The following is a 27,547-nucleotide window of genomic DNA, read 5'->3' as shown; positions in this document are numbered from 1 at the left end:
GTCCGATTTTGCTTTCCGAGCATTTTCTGATCGATTTCTGGGCACTTTAATAGGAAATCGATCGGAAAACAAATCGGACATGTTGGAAATATTCAATCTGCCAGAAAATCTCAGTGTGTACCCAGCATTAAAGATGAGCAACATCATAATAACCTTTTAAAGAAAAACATTTCTTTGTTACAGCTGATTCAAATCTTTCAATAATTCTGCAGTGTCTACTTCCTGCTTTCATCAAAGCAGACAAAGGGTTAACATCCTGTGTTTACAAATTAGCTGCTCAGTGGAGGCAGCAGAGATTCCTGAGCTGACACAGCTGAGATATCAAATTACACTTGTGATTGGTCACAGATGAGGGGTAATTAGACAGGCTAAACTCTCTAAATACACACAGGGTGCATTCCTCTGTTTTCCTCCTGTCCTGTGCAAGAGTTCAGGTCCACTTTAAAGTATACCCAAGGTGGGGGGGAACAAGTCCGGATTTACTTATCTGGTGCTTTTTCGAGCAACCTGCAGTCATTCAGGTCCCTCACCGTCCTCCTGGTCCCCTCCAGTGTGCCGCTGCCCCTCAGGAAGACTCCGGTCAGGGCTACTGCACATGTGCAGTTCACAAAGGCTTAAAGTGGACATGAGCTCTTGTACAAGACACAAGGAAAACGGAGAGAAATGCACACTGTGTGTTATTTTTTTTTGTTGTTTTTTAGAGGGAAGAGCCTGTCTAATTCCCCCTCATTTTCAGGTAATCACAAGTGTAATTTGATCTCTCAACTGTGTCAGAACAGAAACTTAGCAGCCCTCGTCTGACACAGCTAATATGTAAACACAGGATGTTAACCCTTTGTTTTCTTCCATGAAAGTAGGAAGTGGACACCCTATAGATTTATTGCAGGAGTTCTGTAAGCTGTAACAAAAAATGTTTGTTCTTTAAAGGTCATTATGCTGTTGCTTATCTTTTAGAGCAGACAGGAAGCTCTTAGTTCATGTCCGTTTTTAAAGGACCACTGAACTGAGAGGGCTATGGAGGTTGCCATATGGATTTCCTTTTAAGCAATACAAGTTGCCTGCTGATCCTCTGCCTCTAATACTTTTAGCCATAGACCCTGAACAAGCATGCAGCAGGTTAGATGTTTCTGTCATTATTGTCAGATCTGACAAGATTAGCTGCATATAATGACATAGAATTCCACTGCGCTAAAAATGGATATCAAAAACTTTTAAGTCATAAAACACATAATAAATAATAAAACACCATTCATTAACACTGTAACATGATATGTTTCTACACATACAGTTCATACCCTCACTGCAGTGAGTTCATCTAAAGTTGCAACTGATGCCCGGGAATTTGGGGGCCGTTATTTATTTACTCTTTATAAAATGATTCTCCTTTTTTAAAGAGAACCTGAGACAAGGGGAGTAAAAGAATTCATACTTACCTGGGGCTTCCTCCAGCCCCATGACCACCGTCGCCGTCCTCCCGGGTGCCTCTGTTCGCCAGTTATCGGCCCTGGTAATCCGCCATCAGTTGAGTTATTTTGTGCTTGCGCAGCTCGTTTAGGTATGTTCATGTCACCGAGAGCTTTCTGCGCAGGCGCAGAGCGCTGACGGCGACATGAATGCAGCAGGCTATTGCAGCCAGGCATCACATGCACAGAAGAGCGGATTACCGGGGCCAATAGCAGGCGGGTATATCAAAAATTGTAACAGGCCTGTTTGTAAAGAAGCGATAGGCAGGAGCTTTATGCCTTGCCCCCCCTCTCTGTGTATGTCTTTTGGCAAACGCTGATGTTGGTTGATGGACCACAATTGGTCCTGGCTGACTAATGAGAGTGTGAAAGAATCCAATTATTTTTTTTTTAAATCATGTAGCGAGCCGAGGGCTCGCTACATGATAGCCGCTGCTCAGCGGCATCCCCCCCAGCCCCGCCGATCGCCTCCGGCGATAGGCGATCAGGAAATCCCGTTCAAAGAACGGGATTTCCTGGAGGGCTTCCCCCGTCGCCATGGCGACGGGGCGGAATGACGTCACCGACGTCAGCGTCGTCGGCACGTCATTGGGAGACCCAATCCACCCCTCTGCGCTGCCTGGCACTGATTGGCCAGGCAGCGCTCGGGGTCTGGGGGGGGGGGGCGCGCGCCGCACCGGATAGCGGCAATCGGGCGCGCGGCGGCGGCGATCGGGGTGCTGGCGCAGCTAGCAAAGTGCTAGCTGCGTCCAGCAAAAAAAAAAATTAAGTAAATCGGCCCAGCAGGGCCTGAGCGGCACCCTCCGGCGGCTTACCCCGTGTCACACACGGGGTTACCGCTAAGGAGGTTAAGGCCTCTTTCCCACCAAGACGTTGCGTTTTAGAGGACGTTAAGGTCGCATAACGTGCCCCTAACGTAACGCATGGTGGTGTTGAAGTTGGACGTCAGATTGAGCCGCATTATGCAGCCGCTCCAGGATAGTGATGGGAAGTCCGGATCTTTTTAAGGATTCGGATCATTGAAAAGATCCGGATCTTTGAACCAAATCATTTGAATCATTTTACTAGGGAAGCAGACTGGGGGTGAAATGACTAGCAGGACAGGACTTTCCCTGCACTGTACATTCTGTATGTTCCTGTTTCTTCCAGACAGACATCCACTGTGAACCGAATCTTTCATTGTGGTGATCCGGATGATTCGACTCACAAAAAAGATTTGGATCAAATGATCTGGACAACACTAGGAGTCCCACCACGAGTCACCACAGTGCAGTGAATATTAGCCATGTGGCTAGTCACTGAGCATGTGCAAACAATCTAAAGCAGCTCTATAGGGGTATAACGTACAGCATGCTGTATTTTCACTTAACGTGCAGCGTTATACCCTAACGCAACGTGGGCACTGTGAACAGCACAATTTATTTTACAGTGCTGTGAGTTAGGCTGCGTTACAGGCTGCTGTAACGTGGGACTTTAACGTCCCACTGTGAAACCAGCCTAAAAGGAAATGGCAGCCTCCCATATACCTCTCACTACAGTTCTCCATTAAAAGTGAACCCGAGGGGAAAATGAACTGAGGAGCTAAACAATGATATCTATCCTCCTCCTATTCCTAAAGTGGTCAGTGAGATGCTAATAATTCGGTGGTGATGGAGATCTTCTCCAAATGTATGCAGTGGAAATGGAACGATCATGTTCAAAATCAGCTGATGATTTTGATTGGACCATTTCCCAATTCATAAAGTCTGTACTTTCCCAGAAGGAGACATCCAAAGAGCTCCCGGCTGCATCAAGACCGGTTTCTGTACAAACTAAAGCCTAGAAAATATAAACACAGTTTCTGAGTTATGTATTTGTGTAGCACCAACAGAGATTCAGCATCTGTTTATAGAGTAAACCTACACTGTTTATAAACCACTTTACGGCTACATAGCTCTGATCTACTTTTTTATAGACACGCCCACATGAAGAACCCATAGGATACTCAAAGGTCTTAAAATGGGCCATGACTCCCCATTCGACACGCTTGCATTACCATTTTGGTGTAAGATGCTAGCATGTCAGTCCCTGTATGATCAGTATAAGCCAGTGATGGCTAACCTTGGCACACCAGCTGTGACAAAACTACAAATCCCATCATGCCTCTGCCTCCCCGGATTATGCTTAGAGCTGTCAAAGTATTGCAATGCCTCATGGGACTTGTAGTTCCACCACAGCTGGAGTGCCAAAGTTAGCCATCACTGGTATAAGCTGATAAAGGGAACCTGAGATGAGAGGGATATGGAGGCTGCTGTATTTATTACCTTGTAAACAATGCCAGTTGCCTGGCAGCCCTGTTGATCTTCTGGCATAAGTAGTGCCTGAGTCAAAACCCTGGAACAAGCATATTGCTAATCCAGTAAAACTTGAGTCTGAGTACCTGATCTGCTGCATACTTGTTCAAGGTCTGTGGCTAAAAAATTAGAAACCTAGGATCAGGAGGACTTCCAGGTAACTGGTATTGTTTAAAAGTAAATGAATAAGGCAGCCTCCATATCTCTCTCACCTCCGGTTCCCTTTTTAAAATGGCCATACATCTCTAATGCCTGGCATACACGGGTCGACCGGCGGCTCAATTAGCCGCCAGATCGACCCCAGCCACATCCCCGGTCATCCGCGCGGATCGATTCCCGCTCGTCCCCGCCGGCGGTCCTTATCAGCCGCTCGATTCCCTGCCATTGTCCTCCGGTGGGAATCGAGTGGGCGCGGGTCGAGCGGCATGATCGGGAAAGTTGAATATTATCAGCTGGCCGGATCAGCTGGTCGATACACGGTACAGAAACGTACCGTGTATCCCCAGCATTAATCTGCCGTCAGATTGACCATGAGATACCTCTGTTTCTTTGAATCTGATCAGAAAAAGATCTATTGCCTGCCCACAACACACTGCAGTCAGATTTCCAATAGATTTCAGCCTGACATCTATTGGAAATTGTGCTAGTGCCGCCCCAGGCCTGCTGGGCTGCCCTTTCCTTGTTTTTAACTATTTACATTAATATTTATACCCCTGTTGGAGGTGGAATGAGGACATATACTCAGTAGAAAAATGTTTTTGCTGTTTATCTCTCTATACTATGCAAACACCACTTTGCTAAGGAAAGCTGTGCTAAGCCCCACCTCCTGAGCGTCACAGGTTCTGTCTTAGCCAGTTAGAGTTCAGGAGCTTTGAGTGGCAAGCCAAAGGGTCACTTGCCTCTCAAAGCTAGGTAGGTACATTGGAACATTTAAAGCAGAACTAAAATATATATATAAAAAAAAAAAAAAAAGTTTCACTTACCTGGGGCTTCTGCCATCCCCTTGCAGTCTGTGTCCCACACTGGTCCTCCACAATCCTCTGTTCTCCCACCGCCAGCTACTTTCGGTTCGGTGCACTTGGCAACTGCGCCTGCACGCCCCGGCCACTCGTATCTTTCTCCGCGATGGTGCTAATAGCGGCAGACGCTAGAAAGATATGCGTGGCTTAGGACGCGCAGTTTCCTTCGACGATCTGACAGGCCCGAAACCAGCTGGTGGCGGGAGAATGGAGCATCATGGAGGACCGGCGTGGGACAGGACGGCTGCAGGGGGCTGGCAGAAGCCTCAGGAAAGTGAAACGCTTGTTGTTTTTGTTTTTTTTTGTAATATTTCAGTTCCGCTTTAAGAGTTGTTTTTGTGGTTTATGTTCACTTCTTTATCCATACATGTTTATTATAAATGGTGTTAATGAACCTGAGTTACTAAGCCATTGTGTTTTCCTGCAGGGCGCTATGCGTTGGTGGTGGCTGGAGACATTGCGGTGTATGCCACAGGAAGTGCCAGGCCAACTGGCGGAGCCGGAGCTGTTGCTATGCTTGTGGGACCGAATGCCACTCTAATCTTGGAAAGAGGTTGGTGATTTTATGTTCCAGTGGCACAAGAGTTTGAGTGTCAGATTTGTTTCTCCATTTCGCATGTTCGGGTTTACAATCAATGGAAGCCTTCAGATTCCTGATTTGGAACTCTTACTCTTCCTGCTTTTCACAAAAGTAGTAGAGCATCCATCTGGTGTGTGGCCAACAGAAAGGTGCTTACCGGTGTGGTGAGTAGGGGGGACAAATGGCAGAGCTGCAGATCAGTGACTTAAAAGTAGTTTTAAACTTCAGGCTGTGGGGACTCTGGGACATAGGTGAAAGCAGGGAACATTTAATAGAAGGGCTCCCGTGTCATTGCTGCAACCCAGCCTCGTGCTGTAACTTATGGGAGGGGTTGTGGTGCTCATGCCAGCTGCCCCATCCCTTTATTGCTGGTCAAAGGGGGTGTGGCTGTTACAGCCAGGGCTGTGGAGTCGGTCCAAAAATCCACCGACTCCGACTCCTCAGTTTAGGATTCCACCGACTCCGACTCCTCGACTCCGACTCCTCTAATTTGCATATTACAATTTTGTTGATTAAAAGTATGTAACATGAAATTCGTCTCTTAACTGCCAACGCTTAGGAATTTTACAAGACAACTGAAGTGAGAAGGATATGTAGACTACTATATTTATTCCCTTTAGACTAAAACTAGTCCTTGGTAAGAGTACTTGTAAAAGGTACAAACCGGAACAAAGAACATCTATCAGGCCCTAGGCAATGTAAGTGTGGGAACATGTAAGAATGATGTGCAGGTACTCTGCAGGGGAATGAGGAGATTTTAAACAGACAACACCTCTGTGTTCAATGTGCACAGCATTCTCAGTGGATTCCCTGCAGCTCTGTGGGGAGTGCATATGTATAGTACTACTGTGTAACAAAGTAAACCTGAGACAGATGAAATTAAAGTTTTATACATACCTGGGGCTTCCTCCAGCCGCCTTCAGGATAATCAGTCCCTCGTTGTCCTCCTCCACCACCTGGATCTTCTGCTATGAGTCCAGGTACTTGAGCCAGTCGGGCGTAGTGCGCATGCACACACTCCGCCGCCAGGAGCATACTACACCTGTGCAGCACTATTGCGCAGGTGCAGAATGTTCCTGGCTGTGGGAGCGGATGGCGGCCGGACAGCGCTGACTGGCTGAATTACCAGGACTCATAGCAGAAGATCCGGGTGGTGGAGGACAGCGAGGGACTGATTAGCCTGAAGGGGGCTGGAGGAAGCCCCAGGTATGTATAAAACTTTACTTTTCATCCAACTCAGGTACCCTTTAATTTGTAGTCCCCAAACCAAATTTTAACAACATATCAAATTATTTGATTTCATCAGCAAAGGGAGTGCGTACATTTGCATAAATCAGCATCAATGCAGAATTATTTCCATCTCGTTGACCATCTCTATTAGTGACACAGCTACACATCAGGCTTTATTCTTACAGCATAGATGTTATTTAGTATATATGTTACGGCCAGAACCCGAAGTTTGGCCAGAACTAGAAGTGGCCGGCCACTTCGGGTTCTGGCCGGCCAATGCGCGAACTGGCCGCTGCGCTGCGGCCAATGTGAGAAATGAAACAATTCCTGTAAGGTTTAATGTGATGTTGTGGCCGCAGCGCAGCGGGGGGCAAAAAATGTATCACACATCTTTACTTTATTCAATGGCATTAAGCCGCCCGGCTTTTTCCTCTGCCTCTCTCTCCTCCCCCCCCCCCCCGCCTCTCTCTCCCCCCTTCTCTTATGGGCACAGCCGGGCGGGGACACGCGTGTCCAGGAGAGTCGTTCCTCGCGGCAGGAGAGCAGAGCGGGGAGGCTGCAGACATTGCTTCTGCCAGCACCCGCTCTGCAAGAACGGCAGGATTCCCCTGCCGCGACGAACGACTCCGGAGGGACACGCGTGTCCCCGCCCGGCTGTGCCCATAAAGAGAAGGAGAGAGAGAGGCGGGGGGGGGGGGAGGAGAGAGAGGCAGAGGAAAAAGCCGGGCGGCTTAATGCCATTGAATAAAGTAAAGATGTGTGATACATTTTTTGCCCCCGCTGCGCTGCGGCCACAACATCACATTAAACCTTACAGGAATTGTTTCATTTCTCACATTGGCCGCAGCGCAGCGGCCAGTTCGCGCATTGGCCAGCCAGAACCCGAAGTGGCCGGCCACTTCTAGTTCTGGCCAAACTTCGGGTTCTGGCCGTAACATATATAAGAGATTCCTGTGTACACATCATATATACAGTCACAATCAGATATGTATATCTGACCTTAAAAATACGGGGACTGCTTTATTGAAGCAGCACAAGTAACTAATTTTGATTGGTTTATTTCATTTTTGTGGACTAAGCACGGCTATTACTGTATATATAGTGTATATATATATATATACATTATTTTTAATGACTATTATCTGAGAAATAGAACATTTTATCATATTTTCTATTTTAATTACAGTTACAAATTCATTAGGAGTCGGAGTCGGTGCATTTTTTCCCGACTCCGACTCCAGGCACCCAAAATTGCCCGACTCCGACTCCACGACTCCGACTCCACAGCCCTGGTTACAGCACTACCTCCTCTCAGCCTATCAACTGGTGCCTCCACCCCTTGTGGGTGGGAAAGCAGCTGAGTCAAACACAGCACAATTGAAGTGCATGAAGAATCCCGAAGCTAGGATCCAGTTAGAGGGTGACATTGGGTGACCTCTGAAGTGTAGGACTTCTGTAGGGGAGAACATCGCCATGCTTGGGGGAGACTCGTAACAGGACTATTTCTGGAATTGGGCTTTATGCATTGGCTAAAAGGTTTTAAAATTGAGCTCTGATTAATAATGGCGTGCATTTGCATTTTGGCCTCCTTTTTTTTAAGTTGCTTGCAGTCAGTCTTTTTTTTTTTTTCCCCATTTTGTTTTTTATTGAGCGAAAAAAAGATTAACAGTACAAAGTATATAAATGCAATGAAAAGAATTAACCATATATAAACTTTTCATATATAACATATAACTGTTCACTGCACAGACAACAGTAGAATCGTACAGAAAATAACAGTGGCAACCTTAAAGGAAAACTTAAGTGAACTATAAAAAATGAGATTTACTCACCTGGGGCTTTCCTCAGCCCCCAGCAGCCGATCGGTGCCCTCGCAGCCCCGCTCTGACGCTCCAGGACCCGCCGGCGAACACTTCCGGTTTGGCCGTCACCGGCCGACAGGCATGGGAACGCGAGTGATTCTTTGCGTTCCCAGCCTGTATATCGCCCCCTATGCTGCTATTGCGGCCAGCTGGTCGCAATAGCAGCATAGGGGGCGATATACAGGCTGGGAACGCGAAGAATCACTCGCGTTCCCATGCCTGTCGGCCGGTGACGGCCAAACCGGAAGTGTTCGCCGGCGGGTCCTGGAGCGTCAGAGCGGGGCTGCGAGGGCACCGATCGGCTGCTGGGGGCTGATGGAAGCCCCAGGTGAGTAAATCTCATTTTTTTATAGTTCACTTAAGTTTTCCTTTAATAAGCAGGAACTGCAAATAGAAGCTTCTATAAACAAGCATACAAGCATCCAAAAAGGAATGCAGCAGGAAAGGTAAACACACGTCATCTAACAAAGTCATCAGTAACTCGTGTACTAAATCCACAATGCTGGCAATCTACACAGCTAGAATTCATATTATATCATCTCACATATGGCCAGAGAGAAACCCGTAGGGAAGAACAAAAAGATAAAGCAATAGAGCTCTGACCAGTCTAAAACGCGTCCTTGTATTCGTGTGTCTCTAAATTTGTACCAAGTTGTTCTAGATTGTAAGCCTTTGGCAGGGCCCTCTCCCCTTGTGTATCATGCTTTTTTTGTACACCTGACCCAGAATATGTGAACTTGTATTCTTAGCACTACCACTCCAGTGTATGATCTGGCATTGTACTACTACCTGTATTGTGTTGTGTATCGTATTGCTTTTTTTTATTACCTGTATTATTGTATCTGTCTATTGCCTGTATTGTGCTGTTGGTCAACACTTTTATCATTGTCTGTAATCCTATGTATTGTACAGCGCTGCGTAATATGTTGGCGCTATATAAATCCAATTAATAAATTGCCCAGATCCTCTGCAGTATGTCCTTGTTTACAGTAAGTAAATAAGGTATATCTGTCCTATACTTGCTCCTCCGTTTGTGTTGAAGTGTCAATAACTCTATGTAATGGTAGGATGAGGGGCGTTGCGCAATATGTAGGCACTTTATACAATAAATAAAGGGGTACAGAAAGATAATTTACAGTGACAAGGGGAGAGGAGACCTGCAGTTAGTTTACTATCGGCAAAAGGACAGAATTTTTTTTTTTTAAGCAACTTAAAACCATCCACTTTGCAGTAACTCTGGTGGACCTGTGCTGTCCTAATGGGGTTCGAGTAATTATTTTTCTCTAACACAGCATAGTATATTACTTTGAGTGAATTGTATAGCTGTTGCCCTCTAGTGGTAGAGCGTGGTACTATTGTCCTTGTTTTGGCTGCTTTGTGGAAGGGTTCCTGTGGTCTTATGGTGGTTACTGAAGACCTTCCTGTTTTGTTTCACCAGGTTTACGAGGCACCCACATGCAGCATGCTTATGACTTCTACAAGCCAGACATGGTGTCCGAGTACCCTGTTGTGGATGGGAAATTGTCTATCCAGTGCTACCTCAGCGCATTGGACCACTGCTATTCCACCTTCCGCAGGAAAATCCAGGAGCAGTGGCAGAAAGGTTTGTGGCGTGTTGTGTGGCAGATTCAGTGCAATGTGTGAAGTGAGCCTTCAAGAAACTAATATGTTTGTTTCCATCAGAGGAGAATGATAAACCGTTCACTCTGGAGGACTTTGGCTACATGATCTTCCACTCCCCGTACTGCAAGCTGGTGCAGAAGTCTCTCGCCCGCTTGTTACTGAATGATTTCATCAGTGATGCCAACCCAGATACCGAGAATGGCGTCTACGTTGGGTTGGACTCTTTCCGGTAAGAGCATCTCCTTGTTCTATCCATTTCTTTGGATTGTGTGTAATCTACAATGTCATTTACATATAATTTGCAATTATGTTCATTTTAAAAGTAATCATGAGAGAAGAAAAGAAGTTGGGTGTTTACTTACCTGATGGTACTTCCACCCCCTGTAGCTTGTAAGGTCCCTCAGAGTCCTCCCGGTATCCTATGCTGTTCCACTGTTAACGGTGTTAAGGTCTGTGAATCGGTGAAGAGCGGAGTACCAGGCAACTGCACATGCATTGTTCTGGCCACTTACCACCTCATTCATGCTGGGAGGGTTCTGCATATGGGCAGTGAGTTAATATTTGTAACTGTATGCGCAGAGTGCTCCTGGCTGAAGGAGCGCAACCAAGGAGGTGCATGGTTTGGACTGGACATGCACAGTAGCCCACAACCCAGCTGGGTTGTGGATTTTAATTAGGCTGACAGATGAACAGTGGAAGGGATACTGAGGAACTAATGGCCTATATGGGGCTGAAAGAAGCCCAGGTAAGTAAAAGCCAACTTTTATATCTATTCCCTGCAATTATTAATCCTTACAATGAGGAAGAGAAATAAATGAGCCTGGCTTGTTTTGTGCAGGAATGGCTCTGTACAAACACCTGTTTATATTGCTGTAATATGTACGAACAGAGGCGCCAAGCAGAGTAAAACAATGTTCTAAAAATGATAAAAAGAGGGAAGTCGAGGTGGACTTGCCTCCCTCTGGTAGTGGACATATACTCAAATGCAGAGTAAAAATATATATACAATTTATTCACCACTTCATAAAATCGCAACGCGTTTCGCGGTCAACAGTCCCGCTTCATCAGGCAGTATAGGAGCATAAAAAACTGGTTCAGGTCTATAAAGCGTGTGAGCGACAGAGGCGCTCACACGCTTTATGGACCTGAACCAGTTTTTTTGCTCCTATACTGCCTGATGAAGCGGGACTGTTGACCGCGAAACGCGTTGCGATTTTATGAAGTGGTGAATAAATTGTATATATATTTTTACTCTGCATTTGAGTATATGTCCACTACCAGAGGGAGGTAAGTCCACCTCGACTTCCCTCTTTTTATCATTTTCAGAACATTGTTTTACTCTGCTTGGCGCCTCTGTTCGTACATATTACAGCACGATTAAGTCCACCCCTGGTGGAGGGGTTCTTTCCCCATTTTTCTATCTACAGAGAGCGACTTTTATACCTGAGTGGGGTCAGGTACTAATACTCCCCACCTGCCTGTCAAGTGGTTGCCTGATGGTAACCCACTTTTGTGAGTATAAGAACCTTTGACATTATTTTATATATTGAGCTTACCAGACACTATTGCACTATTGGGCTCTCGGTGTCCTCTGTTTTGTTTTTACAAAAAAAAACCTGTTTATATCCTCATGTGACGTGTCAGCAGTGATGGGCTTAATTGCCTCAGGTTTGCAGCAGGGAAATGAGGGGTTATTTACCCATAAATCTGTGGTATATCGTGCGCTCCAAATACATTGCACGCGTCCTATTGGATGCGTTGCAAGCCTCACTATGTGCACTTCCTCCTTCAAGCCGGAAGGAGGAAGTGCACGGTGGTGAGGCTTGCAACGTGTCCAATAGGACGCGTGCAAGCTGTAGTGCACGATATACCACGGACTTGTGGGTAAATAACCCCTTATTTCCCTGCCGCACACCTGAGGCTATTAAGCCTCATTTAAATCACGATTTTGAGTGCTTAGCCACTTGTAAGTACTCGTGAGCCCATGCCTGCGTGTGGGTTCAGGTACCCATTAGGCAGGGCTGTGGAGGAATTTTTGAGTACCTGAAGTCGAAGTCGTGGTTTCATGAACTGAGGAGTTGGAGTCGGATGATTTTGTACGGACTCCACAGCCCTGCCTTTAACCATGCTTTCATTCTGACTCGAGCTTTCATTTAGTAATAATTACCAAACCATACCATGTAACAATGTAAAGTGAGGCGGATAAAAACTGTGATGCCAAGCCCTATCTCGTGTGCTACAAGGTGAAGAACACCTTTTCGGAATTCTAAGACGTTATGCTGAATTTATATTGTGGTGTTTGCAGAGGTCTGTTTAAAGCAAACCTGTGAAGACACTTGCTTCAGGTTATATTCTTTCCTATGGAGAGGGAGTGCACTGGATCTGATATAGCAGGGATGTAAAACTCCAATCCTTAAAGGACCTCTGTCGCGAAAATCTTAACATTTTAAAATATATGTAAACATATACCATGAAGAAGTATGTTTCTTCCAGAGTATAATGAGCCATAAATTACTTGTAACGAATGGGTGTCAGCGCACACAGAGAGAATCTGATTGGTGACCTGCAGTATCGCCAACAATACAGATGTCACCTGATTATTGATGATCTGCAGAATCACCAATAATACAAGTGCGACTGACCTCCGGACACCTAACACAGTGAATAAACAATAACCACAGCAATAATATCACAAGATCGTGGAAATATCCACCACACGGCGATTCCTCAGAGTTGTGGTTACCTCTGAATGGGAACCCCATGTGTGAGATCCTCAGTTCAGGAAAAGAGAGGAATCTCGGCCGCTAGCAGTAATCGTCTGCTAGGGCAGGCGTCTCGGAGAGGTAAGCCTCAGATAGCCCTACAGTGGGAGACGGTCCACTGAAGGGAGAAAGGTCAGGCGAGCAAAGAGGCGGCAACAGTACAGAAACAGAAGGCTGATTCAGAGTCGTTTAAACAGGCAGGGTCAGCAACTTGAATCAGATAGGCAGAAGTACAAGAGCGCTTAGAGTAAAGAGTAGTCAGGGATAGCCAGAGTCAAAACACAGGTAAATATACAATACAATCCTAATCTAAGGTGTGACGTCCTTGGTGACAACACCTGGGAAACTGGGCTAAGGTCTGAGCGCTAACACTGTGTATTCACGACAACAGACAAGGAGCAACTGACATCCACCTCCTTTTTATGCTGAGAGTAACTCAGCCAGGCCGCCCAGAAACCCAGCCAATCCGGATGCCTCCTGAGGTCAGCTGACTGGAGAGTCAGCTGACCCTCCTTCGTTGGAGGTAAGAGTCCTGTCGCCTCGTGAGCATGACCCTCTGCCTCTGAATGCCAGAGAGGCCAGGCCCCTGCTCTGCGCCGGCGGCTCCGTATGTGTGGCGGAGACCGCCGGCTGGGAAGCGGAGGCCGCCGCCATGCTGCCCCGCGCGGCGTCGGCTCCGCTATTCCTCACATTACTTTTTCTCCTATGTTGCTGTCACTTACAGTAGGTAGTACAAATCAGGGCTGTGGGGTCGGTACAAAAATCCACCGACTCCTCAACAATCTTGTTGATTGAAAGTATGTAACATGAAACTCATCTCTTAACTGCCAACGCTTAGGAATTTTAAAAGACAACTGAAGTGAGAAGGATATGGAGACTACTATATTTATTCCCTTTAGTCATAGACTAAAACTAGTCCTTGCTAAGAGTACTTGAAAATGGTACAGGCCGGAACAAAGAACATCTATCAGGCCCTAGGCAATGTAACCGTGGGTACATGTAAGAATGATGTGCAGGTACTCTGCAGGGGAATAAGGAGTTATTACACATTCTTCATGCACAATCTGAACCAGGTTTATGGGTGATAGACAACACCTCTGTGTTCAATGTGCACAACATTCTCTGTGGATTCCCTGCAGCTCTGTGGAGAGTACATATGTAGAGTATAGTACTACTGTGTAACAAAGTAAACCTGAGACAGATGAAATTAAAGTTTTATACATACCTGGGGCTTCCTCCAGCCCCCTTCAGGCTAATCAGTCCCTCGCTGTCCTCCGCCACCTGGATCTTCTGCTATGAGTCCAGGTACTTGAGCCAGTCTGGCGTAGTGCGCATGCACACTCCGCCGCTGGGAGCGTACTACACCTGTGCAGCACTATTGCGCAGGTGCAGAACGCTCCTGGCTGTGGAAGCGGCATGCGGCCGGACTGTGCTGACTGGCTGAATTACCAGGACTCATAGCAGAAGATCCAGGTGGTGGAGGTGGACAGCGAGGGATTGATTAGCCTGAAGGGGGCTGGAAGAAGCCCCAGGTATGTATAAAACTTTTCTTTTCATCCGTCTCAGGTACCATTTAACCACTTCGCTGCCAGGGTACAGTATATCTACGCTCCTTTGGACTTCACTTCCCCGCCCGGAGCGTAGATGTACGCACCCCCCGCCGATGTCCGCACTCCCGCGATCGTACACGCCGCCGCCCGCTCGCCCGGAGATCAATGAACGGGAAAATCCATTCCCGTTCGTTGATCTCTGCCCCCGCAATGATCGGCATGCTTCTACGAGAAGCAGCCGATCATTGTGAAAAAACTCCGTTTCCCAGCCTCCCTTCCTGCAAGCGTCCTTCCGACGCTTGCAGGACGCCTAAAAAAAAAAAAAAAAAAAAAAAAATGTGGCCAAAAAGTAATACTACACCCAAACATTTTTTTCACATACAAATTAAATTATTTTTACTATTAATTTTAACTAATTCACTCCCACACTCCCCAATTGTTATCAATATATATATTTTTTTTTTTTTTTTTTTTTAAATATTAAAATAAATTAAAAAAAATTACAATAAAAAAAAAAAACTTAAATAGTTACCTTAGGGATTGAAATCTTTAAATATTTATATCAAGAGGGTATAACACTGTTACTTTATAAATTATGGGCTTGTAATTAGGGATAGATGCAAAACTGAAAAAAATGCACCTTTTATTTGCAAATAAAATATTGGCGCCAAACATTGTGATAGGGACATAATTTAAATGGTGTAATAACTGGGACAAATGGGCATATAAGTTACATGGATTTTAATTATAGTAGCATGCATTATTTAAAAACTATAATGGCGGAAAACTGAAAAATGTTTTTTCTTCCAAATGTTTTCCTATTTTCCCATTAAAACACATTTAGAATAAAATTAATTATTGGCATAATGTCCCACCTAAAGAAAGCCTAATTGGTGGTGAAAAAAAAAAAGATATAGTTCATTTCATTGTGATAAGTAATGATAAAGTATAGGCGAATGAATGGCTCGAGCGCTGAAAAGAAAAAATTGCTCTGGTGGTCAGGGGGTAAAACCCCTCAGTTGTGAAGTGGTTAACTCGTAGTCACCAAACCAAATTTTAACAACCTATCAAATTGATTTCATGAGCAAAGAGAGTGCATACATTTGCATAAATTAGAATCAGTGCAGAATTATTTCCATCTCATTGACCATCTCTATTAGTGACACGGCTACACATCACATCAGGCTTTATACTTACAGCATAGACGTTATTTAGTATATATGAGATTCCTGTGTACACATCATATATACAGTCACAATCCGATGTGTATATCTGACTTTAAAAATACGGGGACTGCTTTATTGAAGCAGCACAAGTAACTAATTTTGATTGGTTTATTTCATTTTTGTGGACTAAGCACAGCTATTACTCTATGTATAAATTATTTCTGATGACTATTATCTGAGAAATAGAACATTTTATCATATTTTCCATTTTAATTACAGTTTAAATTCATTAGGAGTCGGAGTCGGTGCATTTTTTTCCGACTCCACAGCCCTGGTAGAAATATGACAGAACCGGCAGGTTTTGGACTAGCCCATCTCCTCATTGGGGGTTCACAGGGATTTCTTTATTTTCAAAATGCTCTTACTGAATGGCAGTTGCTCCGTCTAAATGCCAAAAACCTGTGCAGCATGCAGGGAGGCTGGCCAGCATCTTTTTATAAATCTATTTCGGGGAGTGTCTTTATAAAGAATAAAGGCCATGCTGAGAATCCCCTATGAAGAGATAGATTAGGCCAAAACCTGTCGGTAAGGTTAGTTTTCTACTACCTACTGTAAGTGACAGCATCATAGAAGAGAAGTAATTTATGGCTCATTTTACTCAGGAAGAAACGTACTTCTTATTTGTATGTGTTTTTAAATTTTAAGATTTTCGTGACAGTTCCTCTTTAAGGGCCATGTCTATGCTAGTGTTTAGGATGGACTGAGAAGTGTGTTCTATTTTATGAATCACACCTTTCCTGATCCAGTCCTATCCATTCATTTGAGCTGTGCCCGAACTGGCCCTTGAGGACTGGAGTTGGGAAAACCCTGCCGGAATGCCTGCCCAGCCCTCTATCTGTCCTTTCCTTCCACTGCTCCCTGTTCAAAATGTTTGCCCGGCTGTGTCTTCCGAAGCCTGCACAAAAAATTCTGAAGTACTTGGGTCCCCAAATACTTGTGAAGACGAATGGCTCAGTGTTGTGCATGCGTGAGTCCGAGCTTACACATGTACAGTACTGAGCCGCTTGTCTTCGGAAGTACTTAAGGGCCCAATTGCTTCCGCTGGGACGAGGACGTGGTAAGAGGACAGAAAAGGCTTTATGGGTTCCAGAGCCTTCCCTCGTAATAGGTGGGTATCTAACATCTTATTTTTTTTGCTTGCTTCATGGTCACATTGTACGTACTTGTTTCATACAGGGATGTAAAGCTGGAAGACACCTACTTTGATAGAGATGTGGAGAAGGCTTTCCTGAAGGCCAGCAGTGAAGTCTTCAACCAGAAGACCAAGGCATCTCTGCTGGTGTCCCGGGAGAATGGAAACATGTACACACCCTCTGTGTACGGCTGCTTGGCCTCGGTGCTCGCCCAGTGAGTACACCGACCTCCTCTCTTGTCACTGTACTGTTGAGGCTCAGTGTTGTGTTAGTATTTATACTGACTGCTGGTATTTGTCGCAGGCACTCTCCTCAGGAGCTGGCAGGACAGAGGATCGGGGTCTTCTCCTACGGCTCTGGCTTTGCTGCTACACTGTACTCTATGAAGGTCACACAAGATGCCACACCTGGTACGAGACTTATTTCAATCTTGTAACTTTCCTTCTCCTTTAAAGAGACTCTGTAACGACAACAACAACAAAAAAGTGCCAATGGGGGGGGGGGGGGGGGGGGGGTACTTCGGGAGGGGGAAGCCTCTAGGTCCTATTAAGGCTTTCTCTGTCCCACGGTGGTATTGCCAGGCCCCTCCGAAGCCACAGACGACAGTTTGTCAGGCTGTGGTGCAGGCGGAATATTTACCTTCCCCGGCTCCAGCGTAGTAGCAGCTCTCGGCTCGGGATCAGGCGGAAATGGCCGATACCAGTCGGGTCCACTCTACTGTGCAGTAGAGCGGATCCGACTGGGATCGGCTATTTCCGCCAGATTGAGAGCTGCGCTGGAGCTGGAGAGGTAAATATTTACATGGCCACTGTTCAGAGGGGCCCAGCGAGACCGACGTGGGACGGAGGAGGACGGGATGCCTCGATAGGATCCATAGGCTTTCCCCTTCTGAGGTAAGTACCAACCAGGGGCACTTTTTTTGTTACAAGTCACTGAGGGGTACTCACCTCGGGAGGGGAAAGCCTCAGGGTCCCAATGAGGCTTCCCCCATCCCTGTAGCTGCAGGGAAACCAGCGCTGGCTCCTCCGAAGTGTCCCCTAATCCTCCCCAAACAAGCCTGGCAAGACTTGATATATTTACCTCTCCAGGATCCAGCGCAGTCGCAGTAGCGTTTTTTTTCATTCAGGCTAGGCGGAAATGGGCGAACCCAATCATATACGAAAGTTTGTTTGTTTTGGGTTTTTTTTTGTTTTTTGTTTTTCTTATTCATTAGAGAAATTGGATCGTTTTATCAGAAAAAAAATGGGAAATTTTAATCTGGGGTGGGGATTTTTCTACAATCTTCATTCAAATTGAATGATGGCGGGTAAATGTCAAATTCTTGATTTAAAGACCTAAGCAATTTTTTCAGCGTTTTCAATCATTTATTTTCATAATTGGGGGGAAAAATGAAACCTTTCTGCGGCACATTGTGGTCAGATTATCCAAATGTTAAAATCGATCTGAAAAATTGCCATTCATGAATTAAAAAGAAATATAAAAATTGTATGCTGTGTGGCCACCTTTAGGCTAAGCGGACATCTGTTGAGGGTTTCATTGTTTGTCCCTCTTTTTGTGATGTTACAGTAGGCGGAATGATTTTTTTGCTTAATCACGGTCTGCGGTGAGACTGTCTCTAAAATGGGTGGCAGCGGGAAAGACCGGTGGTGAAACATGTTGGCGGTAGTTTTCGGTAGAAGTCTTTGTAAAGTGCAGGATGCCATGCTTCTCCATCCAAAATTAAAACATTTTTGTGTGTGTCTCCTCAAGGCTCCTCTCTGGACAAAATGACCTCCAGCTTATCTGATCTGAAGGCAAGACTGGACTCCAGGAAGAACGTCTCTCCCAGCGTCTTTGCTGAAAACATGAAGCTTAGGGAAGACACTCACCACCTGGGTACGGACGATTCAGCCTTGATCAAACAAGCAATTTCCTGTTCCTAAAAATGAATCTGAGGGCCCATTTCCAATATCGTGAATTTGCATGCGTTTTCCGGATGCGAATTCGCATAGCCAATACAAGTGGATGGGGCTGTTTCCACTTGTCAGGATTTCTGAGCGTTTTCGTCCACATCAAAAATTTGCATGGCAGAGCCATCAGAATTCACATACCGCTATGTGGGTGTTTGTGAATTTTTATGCAAATTCATTGAAAAGCACACAGGCACTGCCATGGTTAAAATTGCATACAGCGTCATTCATGCGAATTCGCATACAAACTCATGCGAAATTCGCAACGCACAAGTGGAAATGGGCCCTAAAGACAAACATGTAAAACAGACTGCAGGGTTAGTGCTGCAAGTTCAGCATTTCCCTGCCTGTCTATGGCTATTTTTCATTTTATAGAGGGTGTGCAGCATGCTACCTTCCCTGGTGCCTACCTGCCTATTGCACCTACAGTATTATAAAAATAAAATACAGTAATGCTACCTAGCTGCTCCTCCACCATTGTTTAAAGGACTGAAGTGAGAAGTATATGGAGGCTGCCATATTTATTTCTTTTTTAAACAATACCAGTTGCCTGGCTAGCCTGCTGATCTACTTGGCTGCAGTAGTGTCTGAATCACACCAGGAACAAGCATGCAGCTAATCTTGTCAGATCTGACTGCAATGGGCTATATTTACAAAACTTTTCATAAGTGACTTATTCATCACCTAATTAATAAAAATAGCCTTTCAGAACATTTACAAGCAAAATAACCACTCAAAGTAAGTTGTTCCTGATTAGCTTTGTTTCAATATTATTTTTCTTGCCCTAATTTATATTATATTTTTGCTCTCTGGGAGCTTAACAATGTAACATAGATGAGGTGAAAACAGATGACATCGTGCCCAATGTCAGAAACGCCTGATCTGCTGCATGCTTGATTAGGGTTTATGGCTAAAAACATTAGAGGCAGAGGATCAGCAGAGCAGCCAGGCAACTGTTATGGCTTAGGCCCGGTTCACATTAGCGTTTTTCCCGGAACGTATACTGTACAAACGGAACGGATGTGAATGGATCCAATGTTAACCTATGGATCTATTCACATGCGTCCGTTGGTACGAATACGTTCCGGTCCCCGGACCTAAACATTTTCCGGACCGTTCTGCCTAGCGGAACGGATCCGGACAAAAATGCATAAGCATTGGGGGCAATGGGAAACTGAACGTTTCTTCACATTGGGGAAGAACCGGACTGTTGCACGGGGGATGGGGGCATGGGCCGACGCAAATTTAGTGAGGGAAGGTGCAGCAGCCGGGTGGGTAAGGGAGGGTTTATACATACCTAATCTTCTGTAGCAGCCAGCGTTAGAGGCTTCCGTCGTCTTCCGCGTCATGTGACTAGTCACATGACGCGCTGTATAGTCACAGCGGAAGAAGAGGAACCCTCTACCGCTGGCTGCTGCAGAAGATTAGGTATGTATTTGCTGAGTGAAAACCGATCTGATCAATCATTGATCAGATCCGTTTTCAGATGTGAACTGAGCCATCCATCTTGAGCCTGATCCTCTTGCCCCTATTACTGAGGGTTCTGCAGGAAGCTTTTCAAATGGAAGATCACATAGTATTTGACATGTGATTTGCATGCGCTCCCATTAATGTAATCCAATTGCATACAGAGGCAAACGGCAGCATGCACTACGATTGCGATGGTCCAAAAATAGAAATCACAGTGCCCTTGCAATCAGCAATAATAAATAATCCAGAAGGGCCACACACTCCTAAGAAATAGCAATATTTATTCTCTCAAACCCTGATGTCCCAATCAAAAACAACAATGACCCGTTCAGGGGCCACGGCAGGTCCCCTTTGTCTAGACATGCAGCAGAATGTTGCATAGCCTTGCATCAACTCAGATTTATTTGTATTTAATTGACCATCCTCATAAAGTAACAAATTTGCCCGCGAAGGTTCAAAGTGGTGTTTGATATCGCAACAAGGAATGGACCCCAAGCCAGTGTCCCCCAAGTATATGTGTGTGTCTGTGACCGATCTAGTTTTAGCTCGATGGTCTCCATACTAATGAGATTGGTTATTTTTACTCCTGAGCCCCCTCTGCCTTTCAGACTCCTATACTAATGCTGGCATGGTATTGGTTGTTTCTTGCAGCCAGCTACACCCCTCACGGCTCCGAGGACGACCTGTTTGCCGGTACGTGGTATTTGGTGCGAGTGGATGAGAAGCATAGGCGGTTTTATGCACGTAGCTCCGTACTGAACGACCGACCACTAGAGGCCGCACTGGAATCCGTCCATTCAACCAATGCTAGTGAGGTAAGGGGCGCGGCTCGTACAAAACGCTTCATTTCTTTGGATAATTCTATCACACATGATGCAGACACAGAAGTTTATAGGCAAAGGCCCCGTTCACTCTACTTCTGTTTTGTTTTTGTTTGCGTCTTTCTGCAATGTGTAAATGCAATAGAACTAACAGCCTGTGTTTACCAGTGGTCTTATTAATATCTAAAGCATTTTTCCATTTGTGGTTAAAGAGTACCTCCTGTATAAAATTATGGAAGATTGGGGGGGTCCTAAGTGTTCATTACTTACCTGGGGCGCCTGTAATTCATTATATAGGTGATCAATTACCACCCATTCCCCCCGCCCACCCCCCTCTGTGTCCCCGTTGGGTGTTCGGACCTAAGACAGAGTCTGACCTCTGTCTTTTTTCTTAAAGTATCCCTGAAACGGGGTTTGAACAATATGCTTTTCATACTGATTTATTTACATCGTCCCCTGTGTCCCCCACCCTGCTCAGCGATAATATTCCACTGAGCAGAACGTGGATTATAGGCGGGGAGGAATTTGAAGTTCTTCCTCCTCTCAGCCCGTCTTTCCACCCCCTTCACTCGCATTTTATAGTCCCTGGTATGAGTTACAGCACACAGCGTCCAGGAGATCTGTGGGCTTGTGGTAACTAAGATCAGAACGATGGTGTACTAATAGCTGTCCTAGTACACTATTGTTCTGACCTCAGTTACCACAAGTCCACACACAGTGCAGCTTCCTAGTGCGCTGAGTGCTATAACAGCAAGGGAACCATTAGTGGTGAGTGGAGGGGGCGGAGCTAAGGACTGGCTGATAAGAGGAAGAACTGCCAATTCCTCCCGGCCCACAATCGACGTTCTGCTCAGTTGAATATTAAGGCTGAGCAGAGTGGGGGACACAGGAGGTGCTGGAGGAGGATGGTGCTGTGACATATGTCACAGCACCACACATAAAATAGTATGAAAAGTATATTGTTAAAATCCTGGTTCAAGGGTACTTTAAGGTACTCTTTAATAAATTGACAGTTCGCTGCACATTTCAGGACGACGAGTGTTTTGCTATTGACTGTATCTTAGTATTGCTGAGCATATGCATTACAGACACGTACAGACGTGCAGAAAAATGTGCACGTTTCGCAGTTGACACGTAGGAGCGTAGCCTTAGGTGGCATGTTGATGTTCAAGCTAATCTTTAATATTAGTTTATATAATGAAAGGTGTTGGCACAAAGGATTTGCAGGTTGCTAAAGATGTGTGCAGCCATAATGACCTGGGAGCCACAGAATCTGGGTCACAGTAGACTTAGCCATAAACTAGTAGACAATTTGAATCCATTAGATGTCTAATTCAATACAGACATTAAATCAAACAAAGATTAAGGGCCAGTCTGTACTTTTCAATTGATCAATTCATTAATATCAATTAAAAGGCCATTTTGTGGGGGGAGCAGCAGAAGGGTCGCAATACTTTATTAATCACAGTTCAAAACCAGCAGAGGTGATGTTTAGTTGAATGTGTGTGTGTGTGTGTGTGACCTTAGAGAAGAATGATGAATCAATTTTATTGGAATTCCACGTGAAAGACCAGTACAAAGTGGTATGCACGTGAGAAGTGGAACAAAAATCCTACATGATTCCAAACATTTTTTTACAAATACATAACTGCAAAGTGGGGTGTGCGTAATTATTTAGCCCCCTTTGGTCTGAGTGCAGTCAGTTGCCCATAGACATTGCCTGATGAGTGCTAATGACTAGCGTGCACCTGTGCGTAATCTAATGTCAGTACAAATACAGCTGCTCTGTGACGGCCTCAGAGGTTGTTTAAGAGAATATTGGGAGCAACAACACCATGAAGTGCGCTGATCAGAAATGCAGTCGAGAGGCCCATGGTGACTCTGGACGAGCTGCAGAGATCTACAGCTCAGGTGGGAGATTCTGTCCTTAGGACAACTATTAGTCATGCACTGTACAAAGTTGGCCTTTATGGAAGAGTGGCAAGAAGAAAGGCATTGTTAACAGAAAGCATAAGAAGTCCCATTTGCAGTTTGCCACAAGCCATGTGGGGGACACAGCAACCATGTGGAAGAAGGTGCTCTGGTCAGATGAGAACAAAATGGAACTTTTTGGCCAAAATGCAAAACGCTATGTGTGGCGGAAAACTAACACTGCACATCACTCTGAACACACCATCCCCACTGTCAAATATGGTGGTGGCAGCATCATGCTCTGGGGGTGCTTCTCTTCAGCAGGGACAGGGAAGCTAGTCAGAGTTGATGGGAAGATGGATGGAGCCAAACACAGGGCAATCTTGGAAGAAAACCTCTTGGAGACTGCAAAAGACTTGAGACTGGGGCGGAGGTTTACCTTCCAGCAGGACAATGACCCTAAACATAAAGCCAGGGCAACAATGGATTGGTTTAAAACAAAACATATCTATGTGTTAGAATGGCCCAGTCAAAGTCCAGATCTAAATCCAATCGAGAATCTGTGGCAAGATCTGAAAACCGCTGTTCACAAACGCTGTCCATCTAATCTGACTAAGCTGGAGCTGTTTTGCAAAGAAGAATGGGCAAGGATTTCAGTCTCTAGAGGTGCAAAGCTGGTAGAGACATCCCTAAAAGACTGGCAGCTGTAATTGCAGCAAAAGGTGGTTCTACAAAGTATTGACTCAGGGGGCTGAATAATTACGCACACCCCACTTTGCAGTTATTTATTTATAAAAAATGTTTGGAATGATGTATGATTTTCAATCCACTTCTCACATGTACACCACTTTGTTTGTATTGGTCTTTCACGTGGAATTCCAATAAAATTGATGCATGTTTTTGGCAGTAATGTGACAAAATGTGGAAAACTTCAGGGGGGCCGAATACTTTTGCAAGCCACTGTATATATTATTTAGTGTTTCAATGAAGCAAAATCTGCTCTACTCCCTGATCAATTGCTGATCGGGGAGCTATCAGTTGTATGTCAGATTGGGTGACTGAAACTTCGAATACACTGTCAATTATGATTGGCCACTGGCTGACTTTCACCACCTCTATTTAGTATGAGGCTTTACCTTCACAATCTGCTCATAGTATTCCATATCTGTTGACCCGTCACACTTAAAAAGCACTACCGTTTTTGCGCGGGTGATATTGCTGCGATTAGCACGGTAAAACCATTGTAATTTTCTGGGATTACCGATGATCGTGATCGGCGCGCTGTACCACAATTTACCAATTCAGTGTAGTATGAGAGATTGCCTACACAATCTACTCGCAGTATTCAGTCTGTTGGCTCTTCCGTGACATGAAGGGGGTGAAATTGTCCATTAAAAATTATGTACCGGTATGTGCATGCATTAAGAAGTGTATGTAACCTAATGTAACACTCTTTTCCTAGAAATGTGGAGAAACTGCCCCCTCCCAACCCCAAAGTAAAAAAAGTAAATAAAATAAAATTGTCCCCCCAAAGAAGAGAATCTTCTACATCACTGTGTATTTATACAGGTCTTTAGCAGGTGAATGTAAATTCTGCAGTGACATTTCTTCTCAGCCATAGAGTGTTATGGAGCACTTGTGTACACTAATACTTCAGTTACTGATCATTCTTTTCTTTTCATGCACAGCACTTCCCGAGCCCTGCTAAGAAAGTGCCAAGAATCCCCACAGCGAGCGATGCTGACGCCATCTCTGTGAGTAATGGAGAGCACTGACCTGGACCGACCGGATCGCGTCTCCCTCCTCCGCAGATATTCACCGCCGGAACTCATAGCGGTTATAGAACAATTATAAATAGCCATTGTAAATACTGAAGGGCTTCAGGCTCACCTGTCGACACAATGTTTTTTTTACCAATTAAGAAAAGGCAATGGACTAAATCTAACGCTTTGCTAAACGCACAATTGGGCTTCGTAAGTAAAAGAGTGCTAAGACTGGCCATAACCCTTAGCAGCCAGTCGTAGATCAGTTTACCAAAGTCCGATCCAGACTGGTTGTTGTGGATTAGTAGTGGACTTGACAGTTGACCTTATTCAAACTGTAGGTCATCTAAAGTGTAACTCTTTTTTTTGTTCTAAGAAGAAGAAAAAAGGTCCTACCGTATCCCGTGTATATCAGATGTGTTACACAGACATGCCTCTTTGTCCTCGGTTTCTGACCAAGTTATGCACTAAAATAACTCCCTGATGGGATCGGTTAGTGTGTGCAGAAAAATATGGCATCCTCAGCACCCTCCTGCAGCCATGTACACTGATCTGTGTAATGACTGTGCTACTGCTGCGAGCCTAGAGCCACTGGTGTGCCTAGAATTTAACTTTTTGATGTCTCTTTAAAGAAATACTTCAGATTACAAGGGTAGAGAGCAGAATGCACAGGGTCTTGGTCAGCCTTTGTTGACATCCAAAAGCAAGATGGAGGAACCCATGTAGGTCAGAGATCCGCTATGAGAAACCAGAGAAGATAGGTTGTCTTTTGCTTAAGAGGCATGTAGGTGTACTTTGGTAAGAGGAAGTGCAGGATGGAATCAGACTATCAGAAATTAAGCTTCAGGGTACAGAAAAAAAAAAACACCAGGAAGCTGAATCCCGTTCTTTTTTTGGGGGAGGGGCTTTGTAGCACAGATTTGCTAAATAAGCCCCTAGCTGTCCATCTTTGGCAGAATCTGTAGATGTAACACTTTGTGCCCAGTTTCCACACCTGTTAGTGGTAACGTGAATAGCTGCTGTCACCACTCTTGTATAGCACTTACACTAAAAGTGTACCTGAGATGGGAGTAAAGTAAAGAATCTATACTTACCAGGGGCTTCCTCCAGCCCCATGAACTTTTTGCCTTCCTCGCTGTCCTCCCCGGTGGCTCCGTTCCACTGGAATAGCCCCCCAGCAGGCACAGAACTCTCCTGGCGACATGGGCATGGGACCAGGCTGCGCACAGCAGCCGGAATGGCGCTACTGAAGCTATATTACCGGAGGCTGTTACAGAGGAACAGAGCCACCGGAGGAGGCGGGGGAGGGAAGAAAAGGAGTTTATGGGGCTGTGGAAAGCACCAGGTAAATATCGATTCTTTACTTTACTCCGTCTCAGGTTTCCTTTAAAGTCCACAGTAGATAAAGTGTCCACACTTGAACACGGTGGCTTAGCAAATAATTTGCTGACCATGTACCTTGTACGGTATTTATTTCTTCACAACGGTCAAGATGCGTTTTCTATGTACAGTTGCGAATCATTGCCGAAGGCAGGAGCTTTGCTGATCACATTGGTGCTAAGTTCTTTGGCTCACAGCCCTGTTAGATTGTAAAAATTGTAGCGCATTAATGTAAATTTGCTTGCGTTTTTTTTTTTTTTCTTCTTTTAAATTTGTTTGCATTTGTCTTGATGGGACAATAAGACTGTTACAAGTTAGCCTACCGAAACCACCTGGTATTAAAGGAAGCATCCAAGATACAAGAAAGAAATGAGATCTACTTACCCGGGGCTTCCTCCAGCCCCAGGCAGCCAATCTGTCCCTGGCCTGCAGCTCCAGTGTCCCATGATCCCCTCTGTTTCAAATGCTGACCTAGCCAGGCTGGTGTCAATCACTCTCACGTTGTCTGGAGTGTTCTGTGCAGGCAAAGTAGTTCTGCGCCTGCGCAAGGTCTGTATCTGAAATGGGGGAGGGGGGGGGGGGGGACTCCGGAGCTGCGGTGAGGGACATATCGGCTGCCAGGGGCTGGAGGAAGCCTCGGGTAAGTAGATCTCACTTTTTTCTTTTACCTCGGATGTTTCCTTTTTAAAGAACTACTCTTCCCAAACAGATTTTTTTTGTTCCTAGTGATGTCTTCTCTTACCAGATCCTTTCTGTTGTGTGAGGATCTCCCATCTCTACTTTTCTCAAGCTTAAAGTGAATCCAAGGTAAGTGATATGGAGGCTGCCATATTTGTTTCCTTTTAAACAACTCCAGTTGCCTGGCAGCCCTGCTGATCTATTTGGCTGTGGTAGTGTCTGAATCGCACCAGAAACAAGCATGCAGCTAATCTTGTCAGATCTGACAATGTCAGAAACGCCTGTTCTGCTGCATGCTTGTTTAGGGTCAGGGGCTGAAAGTATTAGAGGCAGAGGATCAGCAGGATAGCCAGGCAACTGGTATTGCTTAAACAGAAATAAAATAATGCAGCCTCCATATCCCTCGCTTCAGTTGTCCTTTAAAAGTGAACAGAAACTTTTCTCACAGGAAAAGGTTGTGTTATGCCACGCTTCCAACTGTAGCTGTTCCTAATCATCTTCATTGCTCTTTGTACAACAAGATCTCCTTCTTTGGGAACACCCCCTGAAAGCGGCATCAGTCACACTTCAGTTTGGAGTTGCAGCCACTGAGAGGCAGAAAAAAAACTTTTTTTTTTTAATGGAGGTTAATTACACTTGTGCCCATGGGGCCCTGAGGGAGTTGGGCTGTGATTCCTTTTTAAACTCTACAGAAGTTGACATTTTTAGTACATGTGCAGGCATGTACTATTTTTAGTATTGACCATTAATAGCCGGAGAGAGGCTGGCGGCAGTGCTAGTCATTATTAGACAGT

The 27,547-nt window shown here is 45.2% G+C and overlaps 1 protein-coding gene across 3 annotated transcripts in view; it reads left to right on the top strand.

Annotated features, from left to right (window-relative positions):
• The window catches only part of HMGCS1 (3-hydroxy-3-methylglutaryl-CoA synthase 1), a 48,993-nt gene extending 22,350 nt beyond the window's left edge, over positions 1 to 26,643 (top strand). For all 3 annotated transcript variants that reach the window (XM_068251185.1, XM_068251202.1, XM_068251195.1), the window contains exons 3-10: positions 5,243 to 5,368; positions 9,926 to 10,090; positions 10,171 to 10,339; positions 16,825 to 16,995; positions 17,085 to 17,191; positions 18,531 to 18,656; positions 20,852 to 21,015; positions 24,621 to 26,643. In XM_068251185.1, the coding sequence (XP_068107286.1) occupies positions 5,243 to 5,368; positions 9,926 to 10,090; positions 10,171 to 10,339; positions 16,825 to 16,995; positions 17,085 to 17,191; positions 18,531 to 18,656; positions 20,852 to 21,015; positions 24,621 to 24,707 (1,115 nt within the window). In that variant the 3' untranslated portion in view covers positions 24,708 to 26,643. The remainder of the gene's footprint in view (positions 1 to 5,242; positions 5,369 to 9,925; positions 10,091 to 10,170; positions 10,340 to 16,824; positions 16,996 to 17,084; positions 17,192 to 18,530; positions 18,657 to 20,851; positions 21,016 to 24,620) is intronic.
• The last annotated feature ends 904 nt before the right edge of the window (positions 26,644 to 27,547 follow it).

The sequence above is a fragment of the Hyperolius riggenbachi genome, chromosome 1 (genome assembly GCF_040937935.1).
Source record: "Hyperolius riggenbachi isolate aHypRig1 chromosome 1, aHypRig1.pri, whole genome shotgun sequence".
Lineage (NCBI taxonomy): Eukaryota > Metazoa > Chordata > Amphibia > Anura > Hyperoliidae > Hyperolius > Hyperolius riggenbachi.
Note: the sequence above shows the minus strand (reverse complement) of the source record. Positions and strands in the feature narration are given on the sequence as shown.